At 42.0% G+C, this 23,600-nt stretch overlaps 1 protein-coding gene across 1 annotated transcript in view; it reads left to right on the top strand.

Annotated features, from left to right (window-relative positions):
* Nucleotides 1-23,600, top strand: part of RBFOX1 (RNA binding fox-1 homolog 1) — a 2,539,409-nt gene that overhangs the window by 2,316,120 nt on the left and 199,689 nt on the right. The window contains 1 exon segment of the mRNA XM_074383161.1: nt 17,703-17,945. Within this exon segment, the coding sequence (XP_074239262.1) occupies nt 17,703-17,945 (243 nt within the window).

The following is a 23,600-nucleotide window of genomic DNA, read 5'->3' as shown; positions in this document are numbered from 1 at the left end:
CTTTAAGAAGCATTTGATAGCCTGTCTCTGAATTGAGAGCTTTTTTCTTTGCCCCCTATAATCATTTATACTTATTAAACCCCTGACACTTGATTTGATCATTGATTTTTTGGTATCTCTCTTTATCCAGATCTTAATCTGCATCTGAGCAGGGACTGTTTTCTTATCTCTGAACGTATTTTATATTAATGCAAAAACAAATGCTTATTGGGAGCCTTCCGGGGGGCAGACACAGTGGATAAAGGTACCTCTAGCGCATTTCTAAACATAGTCAAGAAATATGTCTTGAATGAATCAATGAATGCAAGATATTCTACCATGTGTCACTGAGACTTTTAAAAAAGAACTAGTTTCTTTCTGATCAAATTCAATGGATAACCTTGCAGAGCAAGCTCTAACTCAGAATGTCTACGGATGCCTTAAGCATTCTGCATACTGGAGCATGTTCAAGAGCTCTTCTCTGACCTCACACACAGCGAATGTCTGAGCTCTGTAGGCTATTTGTAGAGAGTTTATTTCATCTTTGCAGAAAGCGGCCCAGTATAAATATTAGTCAGTTGATTTCACACAGAGTTAAAACAAGCCTTTAAAAGCCTTTTACCTCTCCTGTCCCCAAATAGGTACTTTAGACCGATTCTCAGAGCCTTGGGAGCTTTGTCGGATTTGGTAAAGTGAAAGTTATGTTCTGTTCCGAAGCAGCCTTCTGTGAAGGCTGTCTTGGGGGTTGATGCTGTAATTGTGCAGAAAGGTAAAATGAAGAATTTTAAGATAACAGATACGGGGTGTGGGGTGGGATGCTATTCAAGCTTCCCTATTCTGGATGTATCTCTGTGAGTCCATTTCTAAAAATGTTCACCTTTGGTGCCAAGGTGGTAGTTTGGTATTGTAAATGAATGGGGGCTTCCAATTTAAATAGTCTAAGTTAAATCTCAGCTCTGTTCATCACCTAGATAATGGTGTCCATAGGTTCTACCCAGCCTCTGTGACACTTGAACCCATGAGTGTAACTAGCATTGTCCAACAGAAATAAAACAACAAGAAGAAATATGAATTCCTTATGTAGTGTTTTTTTAAAAATCTTCTAGTAGTCATGTAAAGGCAAAACAGAATGGGTGAATTTAATTTCTTTTTTTATTCAAGCAAATATATCCAAATATATTAACCAAGAATAATTTTATTTACCCAGTGTATCCACAGTGCTATCACTCTCAATGTGTAATCAAACTGCTACTACTAGAGACATGTTGCATTCTTTCTCTTGTACAATGTCTCTGAAATCTGGTGTGCGTTGCCATTTACAGTATACCTCATTTGACACCAGCCACATTTCAACACTCAATGACCATATGTGGCTAGTAGCTAGTATGTTAGAACAGCAGGGTGAAAACACAATGCTTGAGCAGACCTACCAAGCTCTTAAACTCCTCTGGCTAGGATTACAATATCTGCTTCACGGAGAAACCTAGAAATGCGCCAAGCAGCTAAGCCTATTGTTGTAAGTAGACTTGTTGGATCATATGGATGAAAAGCCTAGGGAACAGTTTGATGCATTGGAAACACATCTAGGATTCCAATCACTAGGTTTGATTTGGGCATTGGTTACCTGGACCTCAGCTTCTTCCATTAAAGGGATGTGAATGATACCCATCTTAGCTTTCTTTCAATATTGTATGTAAGGCTCAGGAAGATTGTGTTTAAATGCTCCCAATAACCTTCACAACCTGTCCTCATGATCTGGTTTGGCTGCGTCCTCACCCAGATCTCATCTTGCTCTGTAGCTCCCATAATCCCCATGCATCATGAGAGACACCCAGTGGGAGGCAATTGAATCATGGGGTCAGTTACTGCCATGCTGTTCTTTTAATAGTGAGTGAGGTCTCGTGAGGTCTCATGGTTTTATAAGAGGCTTTCTCCTTGCTTTGCTTGGCCTTTCTCTTTTTTGCCGCCATGTGAAGAAGGAAATGTTTGCTTCCCCTTCTTCCATCATTGTAAGTTTCCTGAGGCCTCTCCAGCCATGCTGAACTGTAAGTCGATTAAACCTCTTTCCTTTATAAATCACCCAGTCTCAGGTATATCCTCAATTGCAGTATTGAGAACCGTCGAATACACCCCAGCTGAGAGACTGTGATGATGGTGATGGAGAAGAGAATCATCCTCCATCCTAGTTACTTAAAGCGACTACTTGTTTCCTGTGCTTATTTCTTCTATTTCAAGCATTTGAGTTACTTCCACTGAGAAGGTAATGTCATAATGTAGCTTAAATTATCAGCTCCCTCTCTGTTCTTGCCCTTTCTCTTTCTTTCCTTTCGTAAGACAAAATGCGTAAGACACCTTTGTCTTGGCATGTATCGTTCATTGTTGCATTGACTCTTTGATTTAACCAGATCTTGTTTGATCATTCAATCTGTGCATGCGATTCTGATCGTGCTGGGGATATGGTGCTCTGTAAGACAGATGTAGGTCTCTGCATTTAAGAGCCTTACAGTCCAGTAGCCTCCAGGTCTTTAAACCAGCTCTAAGTTTTGTAGGGCCTGTGACTCTGAAAATGTCCTCATTGCTGTTTTCTACTTTGTTTTCATTGATTCTGCCACTCTGAGTATGAGATGTTTTGTGCTAACATTTAACATTACAGTTGGCCTTTCTCCATATTGTATTGTCCACCTATATCCTACCACCTGGCTGTTTCCTGCTCACCCTTCTAGACCCTCAGGTTAGACATCAATTCTTCTGGAAAACCTTACCTGATAAATCCTTTCATTTCTCTTCTCTTGGCATGTACCCTATTGCACTATAAATCTCTAGGCCATCCCAGGACTCCTGCCAGCCTGCAGCTATAGAGGTACCTGGGCTTTGTCCATCTAACTCACCACTGTGGCCCCCAAACCTAGCACAATCCCTGCCAGCCAACAGATACTCAGTACTTAACTCCAGAAACAATTTCATGAGTGTCATGTTCTTGCCTATTTGAATAGTTCATTGCCCTTGCTTTCTGGCAGTCTCTCCTAATTTCATTTCTTCCAAGCCCAACTATAATTCATTTTATGACAGCCCTTTTCTCCAGTTGGCAAACTATGAGAGGCTAAAACTTATGCAACATACAATGAAAGACAAGGTCATATTTTATCATCTTTGCCTGCTGCAGTAACCAGATTAGACATCTTTCTACAAGTGAGGTGACTGCAAGCCAACTGATATTTATCATGTCAAACACCTGATTACAACGTGCAAAAGAAAAAGAGGGAAATATTAAAGATACAAGGACAAGCACCTGCCCTTAAGGAGCTTACAACATTATGGGAGATCTATGGTGTTCATGTAAGAAAATTGAATAATTAAAAATACGGGCAGACGCTTGGTTTTGTACATTGTTTATAAACAATGTAGGGATGTCAGGTAGTTGCAAAGTTTTCACTATATCATGCCTCCACAAAGCCATTGCACTGTTTAGGCTTATGTTTAGGTACCCAGCTTTGAGAAAGGGCTGAAGAAGAAATGGAAGATATGTTGATCAAAGTGGGGCATAAACTTTTATGATGGGTAAAAAACTTTATAATGTGGTTTAAGAAGAAATGACTCTGAATTGGCTGGGAGTAGTGAGTTCATGCCTTCAATCCCAGCACTTTAGGAGGCCAAGGTGGGTGGTTCACCTGAGGTCAGGAGTTTGAGACCAGCATGGCCAACATGGTGAAACTCCCTGTCTACTAAAAATACAAAAATTAGTCAAGTGTGGTGGCAGGGTCCAGCTACTCAGGAGGCTGAGACAGGAGAATCAGTTGAATCTGGGACATTGAGGCTGCAGTGAGCCAAGATCATGCCAATGTACTCCATCCTGGGCGACAGAGCAAGACTCTGTCTCAAGAAAAAAAAAAAGAAATTATTCTGAATGTATCCATGACCAAGATGATGGTACCTACTCCTTGCACTACTTTGTATCTAGAATGTCTGCTTTTCTCTTCACTAGAACATTCCGTCATCTGTGACCTAATCCCAAAGGGGAAGGTATATGATTCTCCTTTTGTTAATGTGACTGAATACTCCCAATTTTCCAAATCTACCAAGAGACCCTTGGTGACATTCTCAGTGGTATACCATAGTCAGCAGCATTCATAGCAGAGTTACTGTCCCTCCAGGCTATGCGGTTCTGTCTGTATGTATAAGGACTTCCTCTTTTCCAAAGAAAGTTGTCTCACATTAAATCTATCAATTTCCTTCTTAAGAAACAGGCAGATAATACTCTGGACAGCTATGATGAAATAAGTAAAACAGCAATATTATCTCAAATTATATCTGTAGGGTAACCACAAGCCAGCTATTTAAGGGGACAGAATCCATCCTTTTCCTCTTGTGGATTTGGTTAAATGTAGTAGTATTAGCAATGGAGCAAGTCATTTAAATTTATCTTGCATGTGAATTTGACACTGCCGTTCCTCTGGTGGTAGTCGTAAGAACTTCACCCCCTTTAGAAAACAGTGGGCTGGATAAAGAAGACGGATTGTGAAAGTCTGTTCAGGATTGAGGTTTCCCGAATACCCAGGTGGGGAAGAATCCCTGTTGAATTCAAATTCGGAATTCATCTGTCTGTTCTTTCCCTTACAAAAATTCACTTTTGCCAATGTTTATTTGCATGGTTTGATTTTCTACTTGTTTATCTGCCCTTCTGTCCATGCAAGTATGTCTGTGACAGTGATGGGCAGCCCCAGCTGTCACTCAGGGATGGATGACAGTGGTAATGGTCGGTTAGTATTGATAGCAAAGTAGTCACAACAGCTGAACTTTCTGGTCTTAACAGTGTACTGCAATTATGCAAGATGTTATCACTGGAGAAAATGGTTGAAGGGTACCCAAGATCATCTTCTACATTTTTTTTGAAACTTTTTGTATAATTATGTCTGTAAGATTATTTGAAAATAAAAAGTTAAAAATAATGGTAATCATAGGCTAGGCTCTGCGTTCAGAATTGGGTTGGTACAAATTTCTTCATGTACCCATCATGACCTGAGATAATTTTCTTAGCCTCTCAAAGCCTAATATTTATCAAATAAAGATAATGTGTGTGCCCATATAATCAGGCTGTGAGTTCCATGGGTAGAAGTTCTATTTATAGAACATTTAGGACAGTGGCAAGCATATGGTTTAAGCCCTTCTAATTGTATTATTGTTATCAACAATAATATTATCAGTTATCATTAACGTGATTCACTTACCTGAGTCCTAGATCTTACGGTAGCAGGAAAAAGGTCTTGTGGCAACCTCTCATTTTGCCTAGGATACTTCAAGGCTTTGTCAGAATGTCTCAAAAATATTTTATTGTAAATTGTTCTACCATAGCTCTTACAAATACCACCTCTTAGCCCACAAAAAGGTCAATTATAGATAAAGGAAAGGACCTCATTGTTGGAGAAAGACTTAGATCTGAGGTCTGGATTTGCACTTCTCACATCAAGACCTTATGTTTCCTTGTCTGTGAAATGGGTGTGCTAAAAATGAGTTTATTACTCTAGCTCCTGTGGAGAGGAAGTGAGAAAGTATATATATAAAGTGACTAACATTGTCCGTTACATAGAAGGTACTCAAAGAATACGAGCTGCTCTGGCTGTTAGTTTATATTAATAACAGGCAATAATAAGGCATTTGCCAGTTTCATAGACAGGTGAAGCCCTATGCAGCATGCCTCTCCAGCAAGAAATGCTTCAGTACAATGTTGGGATATTCCAATGGGGAATTTTTTTTCAATAATGCAGGGCAACAGTGGATAGTTTTGACCTTGTTCTCAGTGCCCTGAGGTGCTAAGTGAGTCAGAACATGTCTCAGTACTAGTAAAAACGAAGGGACTAGCTTGGGATTTATTTTTTATTCAACAAAACATTTTGAATGCTTTTGTATATGTGTGTGTGTGTGCACCTCAGACACTGTTGGAGGCAACAGTGATAGACTAAAAAAAAAAAAAAAAAGGAAACCAGACGAGGTTCCTTTACTCATAGAGTTCACAGTCCTGTTGGGATGGACACCGCAATGTGCATATAATGTCAGACTTTGATAAGGGTTTTAAATGACAAGACAGGGTCCTCTGAGATGCTGGAAAAGGGATAACCTCCGTCTTCCAAAGTGCCTGATGCTGTCGGTTGGAAACTTCACTTGTTCTGTATGTTGCTGATTTTTTAAGGGCTGAGCACATTTCCCTTTGGAATTAAAACCTCAGAAGTGACCAGATCCAGTCTCTGACTTGTACAAAGTACCATAAATATTTTATTGTCAGTAACTTCTAAAGAGTTGAGAAAAACAACCTCTCCATTGCCTTCTGTAACTCCAAATGGAAAATCAGGATGGAACATTTTGCAAACATAACACCTCCTCACCGCAAGTCTGCCGCCCACTCGGTTGGCTTGTGTTCCTGGGGCTGGTGTTTGTCAGCCATGGCAAAATGGCTTCCATCCACTTCCCTATTGAGGCCGGGGAAGTGAAATGAGACAAGGAGCTTTGCTGGAATCTGTAACATGGATTCTTGTCATCTTTGCTGTTTGTTGTGTTTTTATGAATTATGGCTTCAGCACAACTTCAGAGTTCTTTGTTCAAGAGATGCTTTTCTGTCAGCTGGCATAGTTACTAGAACAAAGGTTTATATATTTAAATGAGGTCAGATTTGAATCCATCTCCAAGTATTTAAGCATATACGTTGTAGGATTCTGACAGATTTGGGTACCTAGCATTAGCAAGTTGTGTGAGCATGAGCAAGTAATCCCACCTAGCTTGAAAATAAGATAAAAATAGGCAGCACATTGGATTCTTGTTCAATGAAGTAATATAGCAAAGCTACTTTGTTGACTTTTGTATGCTTCGTGCTTAGAACAATGATCAGCTCATAATCGGTATTCAAGAAAAGATTTCTTATCCTCATTACTGGAAATCATCATCACTATCACCATCATCATCTTCACCATCACCATTATTACCATCACCATCACCACCACCACTACCATCTTCATCTTTGTCTTGTTATGGATTCAGTAACAAGAATTTTTCAATAATACCAGATTATCTTAAAATTCTGTTTCTCTCTCTTACAAATGTATTAGATCTTATGTACTGGGAAGTATTTTTCATTTGTTTAGTACCTCGGTGTTCTTATCTGCCAAAGGAACCATAATGACTACTGCATGGGGTGATTGTGAATACTAATCTCCTGACATACAGTAGGTTAGAGTCTAACACATGTCATTTCTTCCTGTCTTCTCTAGAGGAAGAACTTCAGTAGACTAGAAGGGGACCAATTTCATCCCCCTAATGGGACACATGTGCATACAGGACTTTTCAGATTTTAAAACACATCTCAATAGATTTTCCCCCTAAAGCATCGTTAAGAGTCTCACTGTGAAGAATAATATACACCACTATTTATTTCTTATGAATAAGGACACTGAAGCACATGAAGGTTGAATGACTTGCCAATAGTTTTACCATTATGCTCTTGATGCCTCAATACTTGTCTTTGATTTCAGAGTCACAGCATTAAAAGGTTAGATAGTAACTGACACTAGAAACTGCCTGACCTAACAGTGTTTTTTTCTTTTATTTCTTTTTACCACAATTCATAAAAGATTTTACATTCTAAACCCATTCCTCCACATAAAGTTTTCATGAAACAGTACAAACCTTAAACTATTTTATTCTTCTCCCATGTGTGTAGTTTATTTCATTTAAAAAATGTTGGTAAGATGACCCCCTACGTGGGTCTTACAGCCTAAGCGATCAGACTGGCAGAATAAAACACACGGAACATTTCTCTCCAGAATTGTGTATCAGAACTCCCTGGGGCACCTTTTGACAGTGCCCATGCCTGGATCCCACCCTCAGAGATTCTGAGGCAGGAGGTCTGGTGTGAAGCCTTAGAATCTGATATTTTTAAAGAATGCCCAAGGAACTCATGTTCCTCTGACTAAGGACCATGTTCTGTTGCATCTCTCAGATGGTGAAACTCTTTCACTCTTTCTGTATTTATTTATTTATTTATTTATTTTTGAGATGAAGTCTTACACTTTCGTCCAGGCTGGAGTGTGGTGGTACAGTCTTGGCTCACTGCAAACTCCACCTCCCAGGTTCAAGCGATTCTCATGCCTCAGACTCCCAGGTAGCTGGGATTTCAGGCACCTGCCACAACGCCTGGCTTTTTTTTTTTTTTTTTTTTTTTTTTTTGTATTTTTAGTAGAGATGTTTTGTCTCAGGTTGGTCTCAAACTCCTGACCTCAAATGATTCACCCACCTTGGCCTCCCAAAGTGCTGAGATGACAGGTGTGAGCCGCCGTGCCCTGCCAGTCATTTTATGGTTGGTTGTCTTTGAGTATTCTCTTCATCATTCCCTAGGACATTAACGTTTCCACCAGAGAATTCGTCAGTCTTGGTCTTGTCCCTCTTTCCTAGCTTGAAGGACAGAAGTTGGCTTCTCAGTTGAGGACGAGAGCTTATGGTGTGTGAGAATGGCTGCTGTCCTCGCAGACTGAGCTGGAGTCTTGTGAGATAGGGCCTCTCGTCCTCTGTGGTTATGTGGTTAGAGAGGGGAGCTGATGCGTCCCTTTAAGGAACCTTGAAAGGGCTGCTTGTTTTAACCCTCACTTCGTGATGCATCGCAGACAACCCCAAGGTATATGATTGGTAATGGAAATGTGAGAACAGCACAAATACTGTGTATCCAGATTTTCTTTCCAACCTTGATGAGCTGGGAATTAAAAAGAAAAACATCACCCAGGGGCCACCTGAACTAGAACCTTCAAAAAAGACCAGCAGGAAGGTTGAATTCATCCAGGCGGACTTTTCCACCTTCACCTCCTCCTCTGTTACACAACTGAATTACAAGTTTAATCACTTCAGAAACCGCATTCATTCCCTCCAGTCGGATGATCTCTCTTTCCATAGCAAGGAGCCTTGGTGATAAGCAGCTATCTGTGGGAAGGGTGCCTGGGCCTCTCAAAACCTCTCCCTCGGCAAGCAAGAGAGACATGAGCAAATAAAAACTGAAATGGTTTTGACATTTCACTCCGGTTGTTGTAGTTTTCATAATAAGGGAAGAACAAAGTATTTGCAGCTTTAAATAAAGAGGCTGCATTTGGCATTGATGTGGGGTTCCACTGGGGAATTTTTTTGTATGAGTTCTTATTTTTGCTCACTGGGAGAGAGAAAAAAACACAATAAGGCATGAAAAGACAAACATCCAAGAAAAGGAGAAAGCCAGACCCCTGTCCTTTTTCTTCATAGCATTTATCCCCACTGGAATATTGCGGTCATCTTAGTATTTATTTTTTTCTTTCTTAAAGTCTGCTGCTGCACTTAACGATGAAGTCTGTAGAGACAAAGATGGTTTTGGATTTTGCTTACCATTTCATTCAATGTGAATGAATGAATTCATTTACATAATGCATACTATGAGAGCCAGGCCGTGTGTGCACGTCTGTGTGTGTGTGTGTGTGTGCGCGCGTGCGCGTGTGTATGGTTTTTGGTGATTTGATTTTTAATGATATCCTTACAATAATATGGTGAAGCTCCTCATCATTGGCCCAATTAAACAGAAGCAAACACTAGCGCCTGGAGTATCACAATGTCTTGTCTAAGATTACACAGCCAGTCTGTAAAAGAGCTGGATTTCAAAAATCTTCCAAGTAATCATCAGTTATGGTATTTTTAAGATCGATATGCAGTTAAACACCCAGCTTTGTTACAAATTCATGCTCTCTGATGTTCTCACAGTGTTTTTAAAAATTTACCTATTGCTGCCTCTGTCTTTTAGCTTTTTTTCATCCTTCCTCTGTCTCTTCCTTTTTATCCCCGAATATTTGCCCTCCCCTCTTAAAAAAAATAAGATAGTAGCAAGCTCCCTGCTGGATTTTATAACTTTGCATACCATATATTTAGTTTAGTAATGAAAAATTCCAGCTGCAGGCGATGCATAGAATCGCATTTCTAATGTTTTTTAAACAGCTATTAATGTGGTCGAGCACTTTTTTTTTTCCCCCTTCCTCCTCTATATAATCATCTGCTCACTGGTGCGCTGTGAAACTAGGAGTAGGAGCCAGAGGAGGAGCAAGCTGTGATTGATGGGCCAGGCCTTGCTGGCAGAAAAAGTCCCATCTGGGTTGGTTTTGGGAGCAGTCAGATGTTGAGGGGGAGGTCAGCCAGGCGGCCTCAGCCCCCCACCTTCCTCAACACCCCGATCATCCACACATTGTGCATACCCTCGCTCCTCACTGAGGCGTGCTTTGGGCAGATGCTTTGTGGTGTGGGACAAGAACAGCTGCTAAGTTTATGGAGGAGAAAGGAAGCAGGATGGTGCAGCAGGTATTTTTTTTTTTTTTTCATTTAAGCTTTCACTCAAAATTGTGATTTGAATTAAGCTGAAATCTTTCCTTGCGTTAAGTCTGTGCTGTCTGTGATCCGTAGCTTGCTCCTTGAATCATGTTCGGGGAAAGGAGAGGAGTTTCTGCAAAGAGTGTGTGTGTGTGTGTGTGCACGCGCGTGTGTGTGTGTGGGTGTGTGTGCGTGTGTGTGTGTGTACGCCTTCTGCTTGATGTGTGGAACTGAGCTGGTCTTAGAACCAGCAGGTTAATGGTGTCGTTTTGCATTTTTCTTCTTTGTTTCAATGCCCCTGGGGCATGATGCAGTTTAGCTCATTTCAGTTCAGCACAAGAGGCTTTCTCTGAATATGCGCGATTTCTTGCCAGAGATGTAGCGTAGACCATGCTACTAAAGTAAAGTAAAACAAACTGTCAGCGAGGCTGAAAACTGCAGGCAAACACCAAGAAGGGATAGATTTCTCCAGTGAGTACATGCTGGGGGCGGGGGTCCCACTGCGGGAGTCGCTGCTTTCCTGGGGTGTGTGGACAGATGCAGTCAGCTGGCTTATTAGACCTTGACAATTCCTGTGCATTTCTTCATTATAAGGGTTGAGTTTGGGCCAGAGGAGGTTCTCTGCCGCAATAAATAAACTGGGGACAAATAAATTCCAGATGCCCAAAGGGAAGATGTGCTCGAGAAGTTTGACTACAAAGGTGGGGACATGCAAGTGTGTGAGTGGGCGCCCACACATACCCACACCCGAAAAGACTTGCTTATTTTAAAGTCCACCTGGACAGCTATGAAAGCAGGTGCTATGCCTTCTCAGTGCGAATCAGGTAGTTACATGGAAAAGAATAGACCCATTTCACGTTTGGCCACTTTAAGGTTATTTCTCAGTTGAAATATGGTTTGCATTAGATTTTGAGCCAAAATATTTTGCGAAACCTGACTGGCTACTACTCTTGCTCCCCTTATTAGTTTCTCCAAGCTGCTCCATTAAAGCACTCATGGCAACGAATGGGAGAAAGGCAATGTCATAAAAAAATTCTCATGTTATTTTCTCTGTCTCTGTCTTCTGAGTTCACTTCGGGGAGAAAATTAAGGGTTCAGAGTGTTTCTGTGACCAAAGAAATTCTCTGAGCGTCGGAAGAGTGGCCCTCTGAATGTGTGCGTACAAGGGTCGACATACTATGCTAATAGTCAGATCACAGTATTTGTCTTAAAATAGCAACGATAGCCAGGCTATTTCATGCTTCAGTAAAATATTTAAATTGAAATGACATTTTTTAAAAATTTTAGGAATCAGACTTGGTTGCATTTTAATCATCTTTTTGCTCTCTGTAACTGGAGTGAAAGCTACACGTTGGGGTGTCTTGAGTAATGACAGGTTTCCACCATCCTGCTGTCATTGCGTTGCTCTCATTGACTGAGACGTTTGGTGTCTGAAGACAGGGAAGTTTCTTCTACCTTTATCCTAATAAATGCTGTTTATTTCAAGCTTCCAGTCAGTTCCGCAGCAGCAATAGTGGGGCTTCAGGCCTGAGATCTGGGCCTTATTTTGCTCCCTCTTTTGTGTACTAAGCAACAACTCAAGAAAGCCCAGGCACTGAAACTAAATGTTAACTTTGCAAATGCCCTCGAAGCGTTAGCTTGATGATGTGGGGAACGCTTGCAGAGCAGATCATCCTCCTCATCAGCTAGGAACTCCCACAAGCACCCTGACTCTGCAGATATCACAAACTCCCTGATCATTCCACTTATTTAGGGAAAGGTGGGGGTTTGGCATTGGAGTAGAAGAAAGAAGGCAGTTGCTGCAAATGAGGGAGTGTCTAGCCAGGATGCTCCAAGTAATTTTGCCTGTCTCTTTCCCCTACGTGAAGTTGGCTTCAGCTTCCAACTCGGGAGCCTGTTCACGTGCCTAGGATTTGCCGTGACCTGGAGTGGAAAAAGGTGCCCTTAATGTGAATGTGTTTTTCCAGAAAATGCATTCATCCAAGCTAGGAATCTAGGAACATCACCGGGGAGGAAACAAAGACATCTCTGGAGCTATTTGAAGGTGAAAAATAATTCCATAGGAAGTACAATGGTCTTAATTAAATATTAGCTGTAATTATCCTAAAGTGCAAATGTTGGGAATATTAATTAGGGTCTCTCTGGAACGGCTGTCAGTGTTAATAAGTAACTGTAGGGGGTCCCACCAACATCTGTTTGAGAACTCCAGGTACAGGATGAAATCCGGAGCCCCATGTTCCTGGATGCTCACTGCAGGCTCCCCGGCTACCATGGAATCATTCCCTAGAGCATGGTGCGCTGTATTTGCCAGAATTGCACAACTCATGATAGAGGTGAGTGGTTTGCATTGGCACCAGTGCTGACCCAGCTGGCCCTTGTCTTTCCTGGGATAGCCTTAAAGCATTTTGAAGTCAGGTGTAAGGCTTGAGATAGTGCAGAAGTTTCCCAGGCTGCTGCCCCACTGCTTTTGAAGGGTCACCCACCTAATCCGGCCATTGGAATTGCTGGCATCTTTGAATCACATACCCTACCCCCTGGCTTCCTCACAGAGAGTAACATCCCAACAGCCAAAACACAGTTCCGTGGTGTACATGATGGAGAGGGAGTTGCTTTTTTAAAGATGGGAAATGAACTCCCCACCAGGTGATTCTCTTGCTAGATGAGAGATGCCTTAACACACAATATATTATAGGCCTTGGTTTAACTGTTGGCTCCCCTGAGAGCCACCTGTGGCTGTGACCTTGCATCATTATGTCCAAGTTTGGGGCTGGAGCCTCTTTGATGAGAAAGTAAAGCGAGATTAGAGATGGAATGCATGCGAAGTAGGGATTCTGGACCGTGGCGCTATTTACATTTGGGGTGGGACATTTCTTTGTGGTTCAGGGCGGTACCGTACACTGCATCCCTGGCCTCCATCCACTAGATGGCAGTCAAACAACCTCCGTCGTCGGTGACAGTCAAAATGGTCTCCAGTCATTGCCTAATATCCTGTGTAAAGCAGTCACACCTTTGTAAGAACTACCCCTATGAAGCACCCAGCACAGTGCCTGGCACCTATTAAGTTTTCTTCTGAGGACCGGTGAGGAGAAGGGGGCTGCTTTTTATTGAAGCCTGAACCTTCTGAACCTTCTGCTCATAAGCCTTCTTCTGCAGATTGAAAGCCTGTGTGCACGTGTGTTTACAGGACAGAGATCTGGTGATGGAAAGTAAATTCCCAAAAAGATTCTCACTCGCTGGTTTTGTACCTTTCTCAGTATTTCTAGCCTCCAAGACTAGCTATCACCCTCTTTGGTTTAAAGAGAAAACAGCCGCTTTCTCTTTCTGCTTCACTGCTTTGTTTCCTGCCCAAATTATTTATGCAGTAATGGCTTCTTAACTGGTGATCCCATATCTAATGACATTCCGCCATAGCTTTTGGAAAATATTTTTCCGCAAAGAACCAATAGTAGATTATTCAGGCTTGGTGGGCTGGGCAGTCTGTCACAACTATTCAATTCTGCCGTTGTAGTATAAAAGCCACCGTAGATAGTCAGCAAAGGAGCATGTCTGTGTTTCAATAAAACTTTATTTACAAAAACAAAATGGGGGCCAGGTTTGCCCCGTGAGTCATTTGCCAGGTCCTCTCTGCATCCCCCTACTTTATGGAGCCCAGAGTTCATTTTGTCAGCACGTATTCACTTGGAAAACACTTGTAAATGTCCACTTTGCAGCTAGTATGCTGTTGGACCATGGATATGGGACAGGAAATGTGGCACAGTGTCCTGTTTTCAGAAAGCTCACAAACAAATAACACAGTGGCAGTGCTCGGAGCTGTGTGAGCTATGGCTACCAGCTATAGTGGAGCCAAAGAGATGGGCGACTGACCAGGTTTCAGCATCAAGGAAGGCCTGCTGGAGGAGGGACTCTTAATGCAGACTGAAGAAAGCGTAAGAACTAGTTGGGCAAGGGGATAGGTGAGGCTTTGCAAGCTGAGGGGCAGTGTAGGTGAAGACTTCATGGGGTTGGGAGGATGGAGCTCTTCTCCCTTAACTGATCATAAGTTTCTGGAGGCCATGGCACTTCTCTGCTCCATACAGAGAGGGCTCCAATACTGCAAGGAGCCTTAGCTCTTTTTGCAGGAACTAGTGGGAATGGGCCACTTTTCTTGAGGTTGCCCTGCACCGATGGAAATCCCCAGGGTTATATATGTTGCTGGTGAAAGTATCTTCTGCTGGAGGTGGAGGAGGGAAGCCTTTGTCTTCATCTGATCATTGTCTGGACCGCTGCTCCTGTGATTATTCTGTTCTTCCCTGTAGGGGCTCAGACAAGTCTGTGTTTCAATAAAGAGATGGGCCAGGTAGAAGATTGGGGAGGCAGAAACAGATCTTTGAGCAGAAGCCGCCTCTGGCACAATGAATTTCTCATCAGATGGTTCCCAAGATCCCCACATTTCTGGGGCTTTTCATCACCCATGGAGAAGTGGCATCACTATGGAATTTCTGTACAGAAGGATATGTTCCTTGAACAGCCCAGAAAAAGAAAAGATGCTAGTTTAGTTATAAAACAGCAGAAGTTTTTTTTTTTTTTTTTTAATTAGTCAAGACCCTTTCAGTTGTAAGTAACAGAAAACTAGCTTAAAAAATCAGACAAAGGGTACAAAGTGTCAGTTTTGCAAGACAGATACATTCTGGAGACTTAAGTACAGCATGGGAACAGGAGTTAAAAATACTGTATTATATACTAGAAATGTGCTAAGAGGATAGAGCTTAAATTAAATCTCAACACACACACGGAAATCACATGGAAGTGATGGATATGCTAACTACCTGGAATGTGGTCACTTCACAATATATACATATGTCAGAACATCAAGACAAACACCTTACATGTATAATTTTGATGTTAATGATATCCCAATAAAGCTGTTAAAAAATAGGACATTTACTGACTTGTGTAACTGAAGCAAATAAGGGTGGTTCTAACTGCGGGTAAAGGTGGACTCAAAACTTCAACTGATGTCCCCGGGACTCAGTAGATACTTCTGTGTTCCTCATTTTCTTCTCTTCATTTTCCTCTAGGTTGGCCTTACCTGTAGGCAGGTCTTCTTCAGTGGCAGTTTTTTGTTTTGTTTTGTTTTGTTTTTGAGACGAAGTCTTGCTTTGTGGCCCAGGCTGGAGTGTGGTGGTGGAATCTCAGCTCACTGCAACTTCCACCTCCCAGGTTCAAGCGATTCTCCTGCTTCAGTCTCCTGAGTATCTGGGATTACAGGCATGCACCACCATGCCTGGTTAATTTTGTATTTTTAGTGGAGATGGGGGTTTCGCCATGTTGCCCAGGCTGGTCTTGAACTCTTAACCTCAAGTGATCCACCCGCCTTGGCCTCCCAAAATGCTAGAATTACTGGCATGAGGCAACATGCCCAACCTAAGTGTCAGTTCTTGGCAGCTTCAGGCTTATGTTGCTTTTGCAGCTGCCAATCACAGTGGAAAGATAACGTCTTCCCCAAAACTATGGCAAAATTCCAGGGCGACTGGGACTCAGTGGTTTGACTAGGGCTTAACATACAAATGGATTCAGTAGACTCATGGGCATGAACCCAAATTCATGGGACTATCTCAGTGGGACCTTCTGACTGGCCAGGTTGGTGTCCTGTGGTTCATCTCTCAGTGATCGGGAGCTGGGTTCAAATGTATCTACACCATACAGGCTGAGAGTGGGACTGGGGTCTTGTTGAAGAAACAGGAGTGAAGACAGACCAGCAATATCAGCACATGTCTTTTGTGGCTTCCCAAGGATAGACAGGGTTAACTGCTCATGGATGGCAATTCGGCCTCAGCATAGGCACACCCTCCATGGCCCCAGTGCTATGGAAACATGTTAGAAAGACAGAAAGAAACGCTTGTGCCCTTTTATTTCCAATGGCACAGACATTTGGAGAAATTTGTCCAGAGGAGGCAAGAGCCTGATGGGAATGTTTTTCCTTGTAAAATGTTTAAACTTATCCTAAGCTTCGTTCTCTTCCAAGTGTCATCTTTAACATTCTAATTAAGGTCCCTTCTAAACAAATGCACCAGTCCTGCCTGTGTGCTTCTCTGAGAACGAACTTTTTTTTTCCCTTCCTTCTTTCTGTCATCATGTTTTTGCTGCGCTCAAATTGCTTTAGCGAAAGAGGATTTCAGATGTTGGTGGCGAGTACTGAAGAGAGAGGAGCAATTCTGACATTTTCGCCCTAGTGTCGTTATCCGAGGGCTAAAGTCACATCTAATTGACCACAGACAATGGGAGAGGCAGCTATTTGGTGTGCTTAATTGCTGAGTTTTTTTCCACTCTCTCTGTCTTTCTGACTGTGTAATCTCATCTTCTGAGACGATGGAAAATTTGGACCTTTGGGTTACAATTTCTTATGCTGTGTGTGTGTGTGTGTGTGTGTGTGTGTGTGTGTGTGTGTGTGATGGTAGAACTGTGGAGGAGAGATGGTTCCTGAAATGGAAGCATCTGAATTCAGGTTTTTGTTGTGTGTGTTTTTTAAATTCTTCTGAGTTGGCTGTAATTGTCACACTGCATGTTTTGCCTAGATCTGAAGAATGAATTGTTATATAATACTCCGTGCTCATTAAAAAAAAAAAAAAAAAAAAAAAAAGTCAGGGAGGGAGAGGCATTGACTAATGAGACTAAGAGTTAAATCCAATATTTTTCAGAAATGCTTAAAATGTGGATGTCAGAGAGGACGATCTTTGTCCAAATTAGGCCCTGAATTTTTATTAGCTGCTTCATTTTGGCACTGGGGACATCACACACACACACACACACACACACACACACACACACACAACACAAGCACACGGGCAATGGGAGCATTAAAGGGATCCTCCCTCTTCCTATTATGTGAGCCAAGTCACATAAAACTTTGATTAAATTCAAATGCTTATATAAATTGTCTCTCCTCTCAAGAACACACACGTTCAATTGAATCTCTGTTGGCACTTTGAGTATCAAATCAAGGTTCTGCTGTCACTGCGGACAACTAAATGTTCACAGCTTCCAAAATGGGAATGAAATAAAAAGGATCTGACAGAAAAAAAAAAAAAAAAATCCAATCTCGTAAGCCACAGACCCTCATTGTCTTTGAATATTAGGCCGAGTGACTTGGGAAAAGCGACTTGATCTTTCCGAGACTCGGTTTCTGCATCTCTAAAATGGGGAGAAGTGATGGTTACTGTTTCCTTACAGGTTCTGGTGAAGATGAGCTGAGATTGGTCCATCTCAGGCTGGTGATGTCATGCTGACCCCTAGAAAGTAGGCAGTGCACGATCGTCCTGGGATCTGGGAGGAAGCTTTCCGCAGGGTGCCTGCTCATGATGTTCTCCCTCTCCACCTTTTTGATTTTTCAGGGTAATCAGGAAGCAGCCGCTGCCCCTGACACAATGGCTCAGCCTTACGCTTCGGCCCAGTTCGCTCCCCCGCAAAACGGTATCCCCGCGGAATACACGGCCCCTCATCCCCACCCCGCGCCAGAGTACACAGGCCAGACCACGGTTCCCGAGCACACGTTAAACCTGTACCCTCCCGCCCAGTCGCACTCCGAGCAGAGCCCGGCGGACACGAGCGCCCAGACCGTCTCCGGCACCGCCACAGTAAGTGGATGCGTCCGCTGCGCGGGGGAGGCGGGTAGGCAAAGCTGCGCCCCGGGCAGGTGCACCAGGCCTGGGAATGGCAGCAGGGGCGCACCCCCTGCACCCAGGGACTCTGGCAGACGGATCAGTCCCGGAGCTCCTCCTCATCTTACCGGCTTCCTGAAGTTTACCTCATCTCCATGCATTCTTTCTTAGCATTCATTTAAATCTATATATTTGTTCATTGATTTCATTTATTTGCAAAGGGGCACATTGATCAATTTTCTGTTTTTATAGTTTTGCCTTTCCAGAATGCCATCCCAATGAAATATCCTTTTTTCTGAAAAAAAAAAAAAAAAAAAAGTAAAAAAGATGTAAGTTTTTTTTGTTTTGTTTTGTTTTGTTTTGTTTTGTTTTGTTTTTGTCTTTATGGAGGCTGGGTATGGTGGCTCATGCCTGTAATCCCAGCACTTTGGGAGGCCGAGGTGGGAGGGTCACATGAAGCCAGTAGTTTGCCAATAGCCTGGACAACAAAGTGAGACCTCATCTCTACAAGAAATTAAAAATTTAGCTGAGTGTAGTGGTGCATGCCTGTAGTCCCAGCTACTTGGGAGGCTGAGGTGGGAGGATGGTGTGAGCCCAGGAGTTTGAGACTGCAGTGAGCTAAGATTGCTCCACTGAACGGGACGACGGAGTGAAACCATGTCTCTAAATGAACAAAAATAAAGTCTTTGTGGATTTATAATGTACATACCATAAAATTTGTATACTTTTAGGTGTACGGTTCACTGATTTTTAGTAGATTTACAGAGTTGTGTGACTATTGCATCCAGTTCTGGGATATTTCCATCAGCCTAAACACAAACCTTGTGCCCCTCTCTAGCTACTCCTCATTTACCCCTCGGAGCTCTGAACCTGTCTTCCTTACCTTAGCCTAATGCATTAGAAATTCATACACGTTGCGGTGTTTTCCCTTGTTTTTTTCCTTTTATTGCTGGACCATAGAGGAGGGGCTAGAAAGGCTCAGGGTGACAGAATTTGGGTGAATAAGGGAACTGTCCTGTATCTTCATGGTGATGGTTACACGACTTGATATACCATAAAGAGTAAATTTTATTGCATACAGATGATTAAATGGATTAGAAACAGGCATGTACGCAACAGAAATATTTTATCATCACTGTAAATGAAAACTGGTGTTTGGGCCATTAATCAAATATAACTCTCAACAGAAAGAATTATAGTAAAATTAAAAAAATATTCATTTGTGTGCCACTTAAAGTAATCATGATACCACAAAACCTATATGGAACATGCATTTGGGAACCTTTTTCTGTAGAATTCTTTAGAAGCTTGGGCACCCCAAACCTCTTGTCTGGGACATGTTTTAAGTGCAAGGCAATTCTGTCTCTTCTTCCTGTCCCAAGACCTCTGGAAAACCAGTATTTAGGAAGAAGTTTACGGGTTTGCAGCATCATACATTTCTTATGATAAAAGCAACCACTGACTAACTTTGCTCCTTGCCACCTCCTTTATTTGGAGGGTAGTTTTGGAAATTTTGTTTTTAATAGTATACATTCTGTAATTTTTTTATCTTCCTCCCTTTTTAATTTATTGCGATAAAATACATATAACATAAAACCATTTTTAACCATTTTAATAATATACACATTTCAGTGTAATTCAGTATATTCACTATGTAGTGCAAAACGACCACCATTATCGAGTTTGAGAATGTTCTTATCTCCCCAAAAGGAAACCCCATACCCATTAAGCAGACACTCCCCATTCTCCCTCTCCCCAGCCCCTGGCAACCACCAGGCTACTTTAGAGATAGCTTTTTGTGTCTGGCTTCCTTCTCTTAACACAATGTTGTCCAGGTTGATTCATGCCGAGTACCCCACTGTATGGCTAGACCAGGTTTATTTATCCAGTAGTCCATTGATGGATATTTGGGTGGTCTCTACATTCTGTTTCTTCTGAACACTCCTGCTACTGATTTTGTTGTATTTAGTTATGGGTCTGTTAAAGGAGTTTCCTAGTTCAGCAGGTGTTTGTTGCTTTTTTGTTGACTACTGGATAGTAGTGCTGGAGTTACGGTTTACTATTTGTGGGCTGTTTTGTGATCATCAATAGTAGTAGTGCCTGGATAGGTTATTTCCAAATTATTTTTAAAAGATCCAATCAGACATTATTGATTAAGCTAAGTGCTGTGGAAATTTAATGTATTCATTTATTTACTCGCAAATATCTATAAAGCTTCTACTAGGGCCAGGACTCATACTAGCTGGCATGGTTGATCCAAACAACGTGATCTTTCCTGCTCGTGGCTCCGTATGAGAGGCAGAGACTGAGCATATGGCAAATAGCATGGGTGACAGATGCTCTTTTTTTTTTTTTTAAAGGATGGATACTATTTTTTTGTATTTATTTTTTATTGCACTTTAGGTTTTGGGGTACATGTGAAGAACATGCAGGACTGTTGCATAGGTACACACGTGGCAGTGTGGTTTGCTGCCTCCATCCTCATCACCTATATCTGGCATTTCTCCCCATGTTATCCCTCCCCAACTCCACACCCACCTCTGTCCCTCCCCTAGTCCTCCCCCCAAACAGATCCCAATGTGTGATGCTCCCCTCCCTGTGTCCGTGTGTTCCCATTGTTCAACACCCACCTATGAGTGAGAACATGTGGTGTTGGATTTTCTGTTCTTGTGTCAGTTTGCTGGGAATGATGGTTTCCATGTGCCTACAAAGGACACGAACCCATCATTTTTGATGGCTGCATAATGTTGCACATTTTCCCTGTCCAGTCTATTATCGACGGGCATTTGGATTGGTTCCAGGTCTTTGCTATTGTAAACAATGAACATATAGATGCTTTTAAGGAAAATGTGGGTATCATAAGAAAATTTAAAAAGAACAGAGGTGCTACCTGCAAATGTGTAGTCTGGTAGCATTTCCTTAAGGAGATAACATTTAAGGTGGGAAGACAAAGCATCCCAGGCAGAGGGAATACCACAGTCAGAGGTCCTAAAGTTGGAAAGATCTGGGCTCATTCAAAGTCCTAAGAAGAAGCCAGTATATTTAGGGCATGGCGAAGGGGTTTTAAAGGTGATAAGGCAAAAGATGAACTGGGAGAAATTAGCAAGGATTTGACATCCTGCAGGCCTGGTGGGTCTGATAAGAGGTTGAAATTCCACGTTATAAGCAATGGGAACCCAGTGAAAAGAGTTTAAGCCAGAAGAGTTATGAAATAAGACATACAAATAAAGGGCTAATGATGCCAAGCTTAAAGGAAATTTAATCCGTTTGGGGAGTTGAGCTGCTCCACATCTTTGCCCTGCAAAAAGAACACTTTAGAGATCAACACAATTGAATTTGAATAGCGTGTTGGGTGTCCACAGTGCCCCAGGCACTGCAGGGAGATGATCTGATGTGCAGGCAAGCTCTCTTCCCTTGGAGAGCCTTAGGAGAATATAGGATATGTGTTCTGTTAATTATGATAATGTACCAAATTCTAGCATATAGATTTTCACAGCTTTTATCTAGCCTGATGGCAGTAGGAGAAAACATTTTCAGAATCACAGTCAGAGGGTTATACCTTTCAGAGTCTTCTGGTTACAGGAAAGAGAAAACTCAGTAAGAAGTGTGCTGGCTCATAGAACAAAAAGTCCAGGAAGAGGATGGACCCAGCTCGGTTTTTGGCACACGTCCATTAGCTTGTAACGGGAACCATCTGGGGTTGGCTTCCTTGTCCTCACCTCTACTCTCCGGCTCTATCCTGCAAGTTTAGGCTCCAGTCACCACGACCAGCAGCCCTGTGAAAGGCCCTTGGATTCATTCCATATAAGCCCTCTCATGGGAATCCCTCTCCATTTCTGGCTTGTGTGGCATTATCTTCGTTCAGTGGCTAAGGCTGGTACTGAGTGTCCCAGCCCTCGGGTCACCAAGGAGCTTCCTATCCAAATACAAGGAATGAAGACCATTTCATCAGAGTCCATGATAAGATACCTTCAGAACAAGTGATTAAAGAAACTAAGTAGACAGAACCTGGTCAGAGCTAAAGATAGCATGGTGAGCCAATTGCATAAAGAAGCTTGAATTGGTGTTTGTCAAGGGTAGGTAGGGAGTAAAAAGAAGCATAAGAACAGCACATTGGAGAGCTCCTGGGGTAGGATTTGAAGGAAGAGAAAACTATTGAGTAAGACATCAGTAGGATGTTCAGATTGGGTGTTCAACCATTTGAATGTTGGGCTATAGAGCCTGAGGATATCAACTGAGAAGACATAATTGAAGTGACAGTCTGGACATCTTTGAAGACCTAGAAGAAAGCAGTTTTGCTGGAGTAGTGGAGAGAGTTCCAGAAGGGACAAGAGTTGAGAAATAAATGGTATATGTTGGAGTGGGTGGGTATTGCCTATTATAAATATTTGGAGTAACTAGGAGAAAGAAGAGATTGCATCTGAGAAGTAAAGAGGTTAGAGGAAGCAGCTGGTAGGATAGTTGATTTAGATTCACTAATTTATGCCAGTAAGATTCCTGTATGAGGTGCAAAGTACAGGAAGCAAGAGATAGGGAATAATGGTGCAGGAAAGAAAGCGATTAAGTTTTTTACAGGAGATAAGAAGGAATAGGACCAAGGGCGTTCAGATACAATAGGTAGTCTAGGAAAGAAGAAACCATTTTTTAACAGCTTTATTGACCTGCAATAAACTGCATATATTTAATGTATACACTATGATACATTTTTACAAATGTACCTACATGCAGAACCATTACTGCTATCCAGATAAGAAATATGTCCATTAGCCCAAAGTCTTCTCTGGCTCTTTTCTGATTTCCCCTCCTCCTCCTTTCTTCATCCCCAGGAAACCAGTGGGTCTGCTGCTTTCACTGTAGCTTAATTTGCAGTTTCTAGAATTTTATATCAGTAACGTCAAACATTATGTGCTCTCTTTGTCTGGCTTCTTTTACTCAGTATCATTATTTTAAGATTCATCCATATTGTTGCATGTGATTATAGCTCATTCCTTTTTGTTGCTGAGTGCTACTTCATTGCATGGATATGCCAATTTATTTCTCCATTTACCTATTCATGGGCATTTGGATTGTTTTTCGTTTTGGGTAACCAGGAAATAAATCTGCTGACGTTTGGAAGTGCTTCAGTTTTGAAACAGAAGAGGAGGAGGGGTGAATGTGTGAGGATGCAGAGACATTTTTAAGTCAATAGATAAGGTGAGGAGTTCCATCCATATTGCCTTCATTTTTCCATGAATGGAGCCAGCATCACTGAATCAAGGATCCCTGAACTTGGGCAAATACGTCAGAAATCTGCCTTAGATAAGTTCTAGAGTATTTGAATGGCAATGGGTGCCCAAGTTTGGAGAATGTGAATGTATGGTGGGCCGGTTATCTGGCTACTTTGTCTTCTCCGGCAATGGTTGGATGGTACACACCCTTAGAGGCAGGACTTTAAAGAAAAGACAGCCTAATGAGGCTGAAGCAGGTGGGCTTTGTGACTGATCCTGAAACAAGTTTTAGGACTTATATTCTGAACTGGTATTGGGTAAGTGCAGAAATCATAAAGGAGCCATCTTATTTTTTTAGCTACAAATAATTACATCTGTATACTTATCTTTCTTTGGCAAAAAGGAGATGCTACTTTTGAGTTAA

This window comes from Saimiri boliviensis, chromosome 12 (assembly GCF_048565385.1).
Source record: "Saimiri boliviensis isolate mSaiBol1 chromosome 12, mSaiBol1.pri, whole genome shotgun sequence".
NCBI lineage: Eukaryota > Metazoa > Chordata > Mammalia > Primates > Cebidae > Saimiri > Saimiri boliviensis.
This window is presented reverse-complemented; position numbering and strand designations above follow the sequence as displayed.